We start from the raw sequence: 11917 nt of genomic DNA on the forward strand, positions 1-11917 counted from the left end.
TGATTATGCATGTAAGCGGAAGTATGTTTTTATCACACATCAACGCATTCATAGCGGTGAAAAACCCTTCAAATGTGATCAGTGTGATTATGCCAGCACAATGAAGTATAATTTGATCAAACATGAACGCAGTCACAGCGGAGAAAAACCCTTCAAATGTGATCAGTGTGATTATGCCAGCACAATGAAGCATAATTTGATCAGACATCGACGTTATAATCACATGGACTAATAAAATGGATTGTATTTAAGCATACTCACTAATTTAAAACTTGGAAAGAACCATTTCAAAATGTGTTAATTGCGCAACGTGTTTTCATTTTCGTTTCACACATTGCTGCTCTTGACAACTGTAGTAGATGCTCAGTAAGAAAAGGTTTTCGTTCATAGAATGATTGTAAAAACTAAAGTCCTAACGTCACGGAATAGTCACCGGAAAGGCTATATGGTTTTATAAAATTGTGGAATATAACAAGCCTAACGTCTTAACGGGAAACTGGTAGTAATACGATGTTTGTGTTAGTTATTTATGAAACCTTCACGACAATATTTAATGTAACCCTTTTTTTAAAGTATAATTAACAATATTTAATATAACAAATGGTATATTAGTAATTATATCTTCGCTATTAAAGAGTGATATTTTTACCATAATAATTCATTAATCATAATTTGCTTCTTTACTTTAACTTCGTCATCACTTCTGGTGCTAGTTGGTTTCAGCAGAATCGAGAGACTGCAAAATTGTCGCTAAGCTTAACTTTACCGTTGAATTCATGATTGTGTTTTTTTCACTTCTTAGTAGGTGTTATCATGCACCTACAGAGGTTTAATGGCAGAATATGGCTGTTCATATTGTCTCGTATATTATGTTATACGTATATTATGGGGAAAATTGCATTCTGTTTTACACAAGTGTCTAACGTGGGATCAAGTTTGAATCTTCCACGTTCTCAACGCGTATATTAGATTTGGTAAGGTCAAACCTTTGGAAACCGCTGTTTCGACTCGGACATGGATTATTATTGTTTCTGAACTTGTTTCGTTTGCCTTTGTGTCTTTTTAAGCTTTGCCATGTTTTCTTAGCTTTTTTTTACATTTCTTGCTATTTGTTCTTTTTTGATTTACCCTCAGTTTGAAAAATTATTTTATTTTAGGGAAGATTTACAATTTCACAAACTCTCTTTACAAAATTCCGAAATGAGTTTAGTAAATCTTCAAAGAGTGGCAATTAAAGAGGTATTTTGCGAAATTATTGGAATATTCCTTGTTTTAGGCGAACTGAAAATTATTGAACCTTTGTTTTTAGGAAATGGACTACGAGGAAGAATGTAACTATGATCACTTGAGCAAAGATGATCTAATCAATGAAGTAAAAGCTAGAGATGATCGAATTAGGAAACTGGAAGCCAAGGTATTTTTCAAAGCATACGGGAGCTTTTTTGTTGTGTGAAACTAAGCACAAAAATATGAGACCCTTTTGGGATCATACCCAATTTTATATGCACAGGATAATTTGTCAAATCTGTTGTCTCTTAATTAAAGGCTCTAATCTAAGGGGATTGGTAACACATCCGTCATTATTAACCAAGAAACCCAACGAGGACCTTTGTTACTGATCCCCCTTCTTGCTTGTCCCTCCTTGCCCCTTCAAAAGACGTTCAGCCAAAGAAAGTCCCAAGTTTGTTTTGTAATGGAATCTCATTTTGTTTAGTGTAATGTCTTAATTTCAAACTTGGAAAAAGAGAGAGTGAAAACAACGTTAACGATAAATAAGCAAATAGACGAAATTGAAAGACGCAATAGGGTCATTAAAGACTTGGAAAGGAGAATCAAAGATCTGATGGTATGGAACATTCCTCACTTTCATAGTCAATAGAAAAGAGAATTACTTTAAGAATAAAAGTTATTGTTAATTGTTAAAAAAATAGGAGAAAAGTGGAATACATCAATTAGCTAACAATGTATACGTGAAGACTGAACAAGTTGGAAATGATTTGGGAAATAATGGCCAGGAGTTATCCCTTCCAGTTGTGATGCACAATGTCCAAGGCAACCCGTGTAAAGAAGATATTATTCAAGAATCACCTGTTTTTGAACCTCAATATGTTGCGGAGGTTTATAATACAAACACAGAAACTAAAATTGCTTCAATAAATTCTGATAATATGGGGTTTATAACGCGTAATACGAATCCGTGTATCCCTAAACCGAACTACAGTGACAGTTTGCCGCTATGTGCGCCTTCACCTAAAATTATGGTCCAAAACCAATTCGAAATGTCTCCTGACACGAACACGGAAAGCGATTCGCCACGAGAACCTCTTAAGAACAATATTAACAGTAACGACTCTCTTCTTAAATCACAAAGTGTCTCGACAGAGGGGGACACTGAAGATAATACAACTCAATCGAAGAAATTTCGTGCTCCTGAATTAAACGTTGAAACCGAAAAACATTTGGATCTTTCTCTTGACGCAAATATCGAACGCAATTCGCTAGAAGGAACCCGAGAAAACGATCTTGATGAAAACCAATCCAAAATCGCCTTGACAGGTGCAAAGAAAAGTGATAGACAAAATGAAAGTGTGGAACTGTTTGTCGAGCCGAGCTCATTGAGTGTGCCAGTGTGTGTTCCTGAAGTAGAACGCAACCCAATTGAACTATCAGAATTGACCTCCGTCTCTATTGAAAGCGATTTGCCCCAAGTTCCAATTGCAATTCAACATAATAGTTCGGTGTCCAACACGGAGACATTAGAAGATGTCGCTCCAAAGATTCCAGAAGGTAAAACCTCATCCCCTCGTTCGGAAATTGCAGGTAAGTCATTTCATTCTTTTATATTCTTGACTATCTAGAATGGGAAGTCATATTTCTAAGCAACTATTTCAGCCCTCTCGGGATAAAGTCTAATAGCGTATACCATTTAAATACATAGTTTACACGCAAGGAGAATTCCTACCTGTAAGGAGACTAGGCAACTTAATTAGTGTAAAATAGCAGACGATTTTACAATTTAAGTTGCTTGGTCTCCTTACAGGTAGGAATTCTCCTTTCCTGTAAACTATGTATTCTCTGAGATCGCTATGCAATCCTGATGTATTTTTATCATCTTCCGAAAATCGCGAATGTGGGAGACACGGACTCCCTGCCGGAAAATCAGAGTGTTCTGTTCAGCTTTTGGACCTAATTCCACTTTAAACTTAGATGAAAACTAATCTTGGGCAAAAAGCTACTAAGCGATGCTCATTTTCAATCGTTGTTGTTGTACATACTTAATAACAGTGGCATCACTACTTTTGTGTAGTTATACTGCTTATATTGTTAATGAGGTAAAATCTTGGTTTTTCCAACTTGTTTTATATTTGAAATTATTTTAATGGGTTAAGGTTGGAGCAATAGGGAGAGGGCGTTTGTCAGGGAGGGAAAGAACATCCGACGTCATTTTATACCTCTACTTAGGGGAGCGTTTGTAGGCGCGACACTCAAATTCCCCCGTTAGGGTGATGGAATCGAGGTAAGAGATATAAGACTATGACGTGGCAAGAATGGGTTTGCCCTCTCCCTATAGGATGTTTTATTTTTACCTCTCCGAGTGACGTATGTCACGGAGAGGTTCTAACTTCGACGTGTCTGTGTGTGTGTGTGTGTGTGTCTGTCTGTTTGTCTGTTGTTACACCCACGTGACCGCGTTCGCAGTTTGCAAATCTTAGCAAACGTGTTCTCAATTTCCGGACCGCATTTAGAGTCCCCGGAAATTTCGAAAATTGTATTACACTTACAGGCTATTACTCCATTGCCTGTCTAACACCACCAGCCTCTGGTCTTTGTCCATCCCACATGGACACCAGTCTGTACACACTGGCTTCTAAACACCACCATCTTCTGGTCATTGTCCATCCCACATCGACACTAGTCTGTACACCTGGCTTCTAAACACCACCATCTTCTGGTCATTGTCCATCCCACATCGACACTAGTCTGTACACCTGGCTTCTAACACCACCATCTTCTGGTCTTTGTTTTTGTCCATCCCACATGGACACCAGTCTGTACACCTGGCTTCTAACACCACCATCTTCTGGTCTTTGTTTTTGTCCATCCCACATGGACACCAGTCTGTACACCTGGCTTCTAACACCACCATCTTCTGGTCTTTGTTTTTGTCCATTCCAACTGGACAACAGTCTGTACACCTGGCTTCTACTCCATCATCATCGTTAAGGTTAAGACATACGCGGCGATCGGCCAGGGTTACGAGAAACGTCTGGCCTCTCAATGGCGGGGCTTCCACCAAAGGTTCACGCAATAGCGCTATTCTTATCCATAGCTGCGATTCGAAACCTTTATATACTACCTATTTGAGTAAGGCGAAACAACAGTCGTATCCTTCAATTCAAACTTCAATATTAGTCAAGTCTCTCAAGAATGTTTAATTGTTCTTTTTAAAAAGGATGTAACGCTGAATAAGGTGAATAACTAACGAAGAAAATTTATTATAATAATTATATTTATTTTAGTATTTAAGATAATCATGTCTCTCAACTCAAAATTAATACGGAAAGGGTAAAACAGCAGTCTATGTGTTTGTCTGTGTGTGTCTGTCCGTTGTTAAACTAGTGCACCGCGTTAGCAGTTTGCCTTGTGTTGATGTGGAAAGAAATCCTACAAAACCTTAATATTTGGTTTTCTCATAATGTTAAATAAATATATGGAAATATTTTTCGTAGTTTCGATGTCTTTAGTAGTTTTGTGGCCTGAAAGCTCTGTTTCATTTTGATATCCCAAGAATATTTTTTATATTATTAATTGAAATGGATGTTTATATATTACTTAAGCTATACTACATCTGTTTATAGCATAATCCTTTCTTTAGTGATTACAAGAAGAACGCTATTCTGTCGGTCAAATGAACTTTTATTTGTCAATAGGCCTAATGAACCATAAAGTAAACGCTTGGGTTTGTTTTTCGTTTCTGTAATGCAGAGACATTACGGTTCAGAGTGAGCCGAAAGTTAAATACACTATTAAATAATCAGGCTTAGATTTTATAATTGAATAAAGCATCATGGTGGAAATCTGGGCCGCGTTCAGCAGAGCTCAGCGCTGTTAGCACTGTCCTACAGAATGGGTATTTGGTTTTTGAATTGTGGCGTCACGCTGCTCAGCGCTGAGCCAGCGCAGTCACCAAAGAAAATAGTCGGGTTTTGGATAACGTGACGTAAAACGCGTAGTTCTCAGCTTGGCGAAAAGAACCTGGAGGAATTATTACAAATAGCTCTTGCTGATTCTGATGGGACTATGCCTATTTAATTGACGTGAAACTAGTTGATCACGCGAGAATTTTAAGAGACGTGTTAGTCTTTCTAATTTGAATTATAAAAGTTATCTATCTCTATAAATATGTTATCATACAATTTTTATTAAGCCTTGGTACCTTGCACGCTTTATTGCTCTAGCGTCATTTTTAAAGCACCGATGAACGGAGAAAAGCGTTCAGCAAAGATATCACGACAGAGCTCACCGGTAAACGTTTTCCAAAATCCGCTGTCTTTTTTGGTGAGCTCTGCTGAAGGCAGCCCAGATCAGTGAAAGGTCTGATCGTAATCGGATTGTAGCTTCGTGTTTTCATGCTTTTTATGGTGCGCATTTACTTTCAGTGCGTGTAGCCACAAATAAGCTTTGGTGTTATGTAACGTTAACAGTCATGTTGACAAACTAAGAAAATCGTTGAAGTGAAACGAGAGGATAGTGCTTACACGGCAACCCTGTTGTGAATATGGCTTTGAACATAGAGGGTATACAGTTGAGGAGTAGAAAATTGGGCCTTTACAAACACGTAAAGGTAATATCCCTCCAAAGTTTTATCTCTTCATTTCCCGTTTTTCCCCCATCGGATGATTTTAATGTGTACAAGTATATCCTTATTGGACGTAAAATGTCGTCTGATTTACAGTTTATTCGCTATGCTTTGTATACTGCTTTAATATTTCATAAAATTTAACTTCAGTATTTGTTCATAAAAAAAAGAAACATTTCCATATCTGGGTAAATAAGTTTGTAAGTAGTCCTCCTCTTGACTCGGAAAGGTAAATTTTGGTTTTCCCAACTTGTTTCCCATTGAAATGGCAGAATTTTGGATATTTTTTGACAAAGCCCAAATGAAAGCTACTCATTTAAATTCAGAGCGTTGCCTAGGGAATAAGAATTTTTATACCGTAGGCAAAGTTCAGAGGCAGGAACTATTTATGGTGAGACAACCAAACTTTATCAAAAAATAGAAGCTAAACAACAAATTAATAGCCATCTCGAAAACCTTACTAAACTTTTTAATAATGCGTCTAAAGAACCAATAGAAAAACTTAAAGAAAGGAACAACCCATTTTTAACGAAGCCTGTTGTGAAACCCAAATTATTTTTTAAATAAGCGAAAGAAACCAAACCCCCAAAACCGTTAATACCATTTGGAACTATCGTCACTTTCAAGTTCTCGATATATTAATTTCAAAGCCTAAGAGAGGGCGCCGTCTTCTATCACTTTCACCCGCCTCCCCTCCTCTCGACTATTCGGAAGAAAATGCTGGATACATTAGTTCACAGTGACTGAGTAACTTATAGGGAGCTAGTACATGATTCACTCATGGTGACACCAAACACATTAGAGAGCGTCAGTGTCGACTTCGATTGTTAGTGGAAGGATTGGGAAACTAGGGGAATTACTTTCTCATAGTCGTGAACAACGGGATAAAACTGAGATTAAGGAAAACCTTGCATTTTTAAAGGGAAATGTTAAATTGTGGGAATTAATTTGTGTGATGTGTTTTAATTCATTGAGTACTTTATATCTTGTCAAGTTTTTCATATCGGTATCGGCCAATATCGGCTTCATGTAAACCGATATTGGCCGATACCGATATGAAAAAGATAGGCCGATATATCGGTGCATCCCTAGTTTCAATGTTTTTGTATTTGTCGTACTAAATTGTAAATGAGGTTTGTGGTTTTATATTTTTTGTAGGGAAATTGAAGAAGGAACGTACAACCGGGTTCAAATATTCAACTGAATATAAAAGGGGCCTACAACGTCGTATTAGAAAGGGTAAAGAAGAAAAACGCTTCAAATGTGAACAGTGTGACTATGCAGGTACGCGGAAGCGTTATTTGATCGCACATCAACGCCTTCACAGTGGTGAAAAATCTTTCGTATGTGACCAGTGTGACTTTGCAAGTTTTTGGAAGGGCGATTTAATAAGACATCTACGCGTTCATAGCGGTGAAAAACCGTTTAAATGTGATCAGTGTGACTTTGCAAGTGCGCGGAAGTACGATTTGATCACACATCTACGCATTCATAGCGGTGAAAAACTCTTCAAATGTGATCATTGTGACTATGCTTGTAATCGTATGAATAATTTGATCACACACAAACGCATTCACAATGGTGAAAAACCCTTCAAGTGTGATCGGTGTGACTATAGATGCACGCAGAAGAGTAATATGACAGCACATAAACTCATTCATAGCGGTGAAAAACCCTTTAAATGTGAACAGTGCGAATATAAATTTACGCAAAAGAGTAGTTTGATTAGACATAAATTCATTCATAGCGGTGAAAAACCCTTCAAATGTGAACAGTGCGAATATAAATTTACGGACAAGAGTAGATTGATCAGACACGAACGCATTCACAGTGGTGTAAAACCCTTCGTATGTTACCAGTGTAACTTTGCAAGTTCGCGGAAGAACAATTTGTTGAGACATCAACGCGTTCACACTTCACAGTGAACAGTGCGAATATGCCAGCACGGACAAGGGTTCTTTGATCAGACATGAACATACACACAGTGGTGAAAAACCCTTCAAATGTGATCGGTGTGACTATAAATGTACGCAGAAGTGTTATTTGATAGTACATAAACGTAGAAGAGACATGTATGAATAGATGGATTTACATTTTAAATTTGTTGGACAAAAACCATATATTTCATCGTCTGCTGTAATGAATGGGCCGAAACTGTATGTAACAATCCATTAAATTTTTCCATTCTAAATTGTATTAACGGAAGCGCCGCTCATTTTCAGAGAAAATACTCTTGGGACATATATCCAGTTGTAACACCGCCATTTTCAGAAGTAGTTTTACATTAAATGTAATAAAATTCACATAGAGGATGCTAAAATAAATCATAAAAAAATTTGGGTAACGTTTTTCGAAATGTTCCAAACGCATTTCCAAACGTTTGAGGCTTGAGCTTTTCTTCTTTCGAACCATTTCCATTTCTGTTACCAGCCCCCTCGGACCTTTCATTACCGCTAAAATTGTATGAATTTTCTTCGGGTTTTGATGTAGTACTTGGTAAAGGTCCTGGATAGGGCTCTAAATCTGTAAATTACCATGGTAATTTACCAGGGTAATTGTAATTTACGGTTTTAGCAGGTAAATTACGAAAATGGCCATTCCCGTTGAAAATAACCACCGAATTCTTATTTCTTTCGTCTGGAAAATGGTCTAAAAGCTCGATCCATGTTGTAAATCGTGTTACACTTAAACATTTTACTCTACCCGCGCATGCTTACTTATTTGAAAAGTGAAATAAAAACCCTAAAAAATGTAAAATTTTTCATTATTTACCTTAACAACTATCAATATAATTTAATTTTGGTAAATTACCTTCAGTGATCAAAGTTTATCTAAATACAGGGTGTTTCTGATAAGTCTGCCATAAATCAAGGGGCGTGTTCTTTGGGTCAAACTGAGTGGAAAGTGTCAAAGAACATGGGGTGTACAAGAATTTGCAACGAAGATATGGCCCCCCAAACATTGGCCCCTAAAACAAGAAAATATTCGAAAATGAAGACTAAAACAAATTCAGCCTTATCAACTTGTTTAGAAATAATGAGACAATTTCAATAGTTTCCCTCTAACATCGTTATTGAACTTTCACCTGGCAGAAGTGTATTAAATGAGTACGGACTTCATTCTTGTACACGATGTCAAAAAAATCTTTGAGATGACCCCAAAGACTTTTTAGCAAACCACCGTTTATTGTTTACGTTTGTGAATAAAAAACAATGCTGACAGTCATGACGCAAACGTAAAAACTAAACGGTGGTTTGCTATAAAGTAACGCGATGTTGTTGATAACGTCACAGTATCACTTCGAACGAACGTGTGGTAGTACAGTATGGCGTATACCAATGCAGAATATGCAGACATGCATCTCATGTATGGACTGGCGCAGGGCAATTCAGTGGAAGCACAGCGGCGATACCAGGAACAATTTCCGCAACGACGCATACCAAATCGTCGTACGTTCGAGGCTGTTGACAGGCGCTTGAGGGACATCGGACAAGTACAACCCAACAACGTTCGAGAGCGAGACATTCCAGAAGACATGGAGGAAATCGAGGAAGACGTCCTTGCCATGTTCGATGAGGACCCCTCGACAAGTACCAGACAAGTTGGACGACAATTACATGTTAATCACGTTTTGGTCTGGCGAATTCTCCGCGGACATCAGTTTCACCCGTATCATATTCAAAAGGTGCAAGCTCTTAACCCGGCAGATTATCCAAGACGCATCGACTTTTGCGAGTGGTTTTTGGCCAGAGTAGAGGACAATCAATTTCCACGGGTCCTTTTAGTAACCGACGAGGCACATTTTTCCCGGGATGGAATTCTGAACTATCACAACCACCACGAATGGCGCCAATTAAACCCACACGCAACTAGTGTTTGAAGTCACCAACAGCAATTTTCTTTAAACGTATGGTGCGGCATTGTCGGTAATCATTTACTAGGTCCGCATTTTCTTCCACCCAGACTAAATGGTGAAGCATATCTCACGTTCTTAAGAGACACTTTACCTGAACTACTCGAGGACATACCGTTAGCATTACTTCGTGACATGTGGTTTATGCACGACGGGACACCCCCACATTTCAGCCGTGCAGTTAGAGAACATCTTAATGCTACGTTTAATTTGAGGTGGATTGGGCGTGGAGGACCAGTTGCGTGGCCAGCCAGATCTCCGGATTTAAATCCGTGCGATTTCTATCTTTGGGGTCATCTCAAAGACATCGTGTACAAGAATGAAGTCCGTGATGAGGAAGACTTGCGAAGACGAATTATTGAAGGTTGTCAAACAATCAGGAACATGCCAGGAATCTTCCAACATGTCCAAGAATCTTTCGAAAGACGGGTTCATGTTTGTCTTAACGCCGTTGGTGGACATTTTGAACAATACCTGTAACGTCCATGTTAACTTGTTAAGAATAAAAGTAATACCAACCGAAAGGTACCATGATACTTTGAATTTACTTTACTAGAGTAGGCATACTTCTACTCATTTAATACACTTCTGCCAGGTGAAAGTTCAATAACGATGTTAGAGGGAAACTATTGAAATTGTCTCATATTTCTAAACAAGTTGATAAGGCTGAATTTGTTTTAGTCTACATTCTCGAATATTTTCTTGTTTTAGGGGCCAATGTTTGGGGGGCCATATCTTCGTTGCAAATTCTTGTACACCCCATGTTCTTTGACACTTTCCACTCAGTTTGACCCAAAGAACACGCCCCTTGATTTATGGCAGACTTATCAGAAACACCCTGTATATTAGCTGCCTGGTTCAGAAGTGGTTTGATTGAGTTCTAGTAAAAGTAATATAAGAAACCCCCCTACGGGAGGAAAGTGTATAAAGGCGAATTTTTCCCGAGACATCCTCGTACCGCGAATGTCTACGCGCACTTATACGGTCGTATACAAAGTTACAAAAAATAGGGCCGAGGCGCGTAGAGCGTAGGAATACATTCTCTGATCTCACGATTGCGTCGGCTGCTTAAGTTAGTCAATCTCACAGACTCATTGTAATTTTAAACTTTTCCAAAGAAGTAATTTATGCAATATTTTTAGATTTTGATGATCATCAATTATTAATAATCAGGGAGTGACTAAATTATAGGATTTTCATAGGTCTTTGCATAAAATTCGAATTAAACCCTTACTTTTCCAAGGTATATGCCTAACACTGTACATAGATAGATTGTCACTATTCTCACCCCCCGGGTAGAAAAAGGCAGAAGCCTATTCCTACCCTAGGTGAAAATATCGTAGAGGCTATATCCACCCTACCACGTGACTAAGAATTGTGGTAAGGGCTGCCGTAGGGTGAAAATAGCTTGGCTGCTATTTTCACCGCCCGGTGAAGTCTACCCCGGGTAAACATAGCGTCGACGCTATGTCCACCCTACCGCGTGACTAAGAATTTAAGTAAGGACCGCGGTAGGGTGAAAATAGCTTGGGCGCTATTTTCACCGCCCGGTGAAGTGAAAAGTCTACCCCGGGTGAACATAGCGTCGAGGCTATATCCACCATACCGCGTGACTAAGAATTTAAGTAAGAACCGCGGTAGGGTGAAAATAGCTTGGGCGCTATTTTCACCGCCCGGTGAAGTGAAAAGTCTACCCCGGGTGAACATGGCGTCGAGGCTATATCCACCCTACCGCGTGACTAAGAATTTAAATAAGGACCCAGTGGGAGGGATACACAAATAGGTCAGAAAATCTCAATCGGAATGTGCAACTTTCTTCGGTTAATAATTGAAAGGGTATTAGGATATTTATTTTATTAGATATGATAAATAAGAAAATATAAAATTGATTTATTTCTCTTTTTGGGTTTTTCTTGAGTAAGATTAATTAATGTTATTAAAAAATATACTACCACACTGGTCAATCAAGGAATGACCAAAATATTCTCGGTCGCATGGCGTCACGCGGGAGTGCGGTCACGTGGTAGGGTAGGAATAGTACTCAGACTATTTTCACCCGGGGGGTGGGGGCGGGTGGAAATACCGTACGAGCTATTTTCACCCGGGGGGGGGTGAGAATAGCGCGTAGGCTATTTCCACCCGGG

The 11917-nt window shown here is 38.7% G+C and overlaps 1 protein-coding gene across 4 annotated transcripts; it reads left to right on the forward strand.

Annotated features, from left to right (window-relative positions):
* Window positions 1-231: 231 nt before the first annotated feature.
* LOC149679565 (uncharacterized) lies at window positions 232-8617 on the forward strand. Of its 4 annotated transcripts, XR_016365832.1 has the most exons (7): window positions 232-1239; window positions 1310-1414; window positions 1715-1846; window positions 1932-2820; window positions 7019-8016; window positions 8083-8200; window positions 8435-8617. XR_016365832.1 is itself a non-coding variant. In XM_089835383.1 (5 exons), exons 1-5 carry the CDS (start codon window positions 1201-1203, stop codon window positions 7783-7785), a joined length of 1932 nt encoding a protein of 643 aa, XP_089691509.1. In that variant the 5' UTR covers window positions 232-1200; the 3' UTR covers window positions 7786-8617. The 4 variants fall into 4 exon arrangements, 1 of the variants encoding a protein (XP_089691509.1); XR_016365831.1 differs by having other exon boundaries at window positions 7019-8200; XR_016365830.1 differs by having other exon boundaries at window positions 8083-8617.
* Window positions 8618-11917: the final 3300 nt, after the last annotated feature.

This window comes from Phalangium opilio, unplaced genomic scaffold (assembly GCF_054372755.1).
Source record: "Phalangium opilio isolate 3A_F unplaced genomic scaffold, DU_Popi_V2 ptg000041l_1, whole genome shotgun sequence".
Lineage (NCBI taxonomy): Eukaryota > Metazoa > Arthropoda > Arachnida > Opiliones > Phalangiidae > Phalangium > Phalangium opilio.

Bases quoted from the DNA above. Each gene is read 5' to 3' on its own strand.
- LOC149679565 (XM_089835383.1), top strand. From the start codon at position 1,201: ATGAGTTTAGTAAATCTTCAAAGAGTGGCAATTAAAGAG. The intron at 1,240-1,309 runs GTATTTTGCGAA...CTTTGTTTTTAG, and splicing joins AAAGAGTGGCAATTAAAGAG to GAAATGGACTACGAGGAAGA. The intron at 2,821-7,018 runs GTAAGTCATTTC...TATTTTTTGTAG, and splicing joins CCCTCGTTCGGAAATTGCAG to GGAAATTGAAGAAGGAACGT.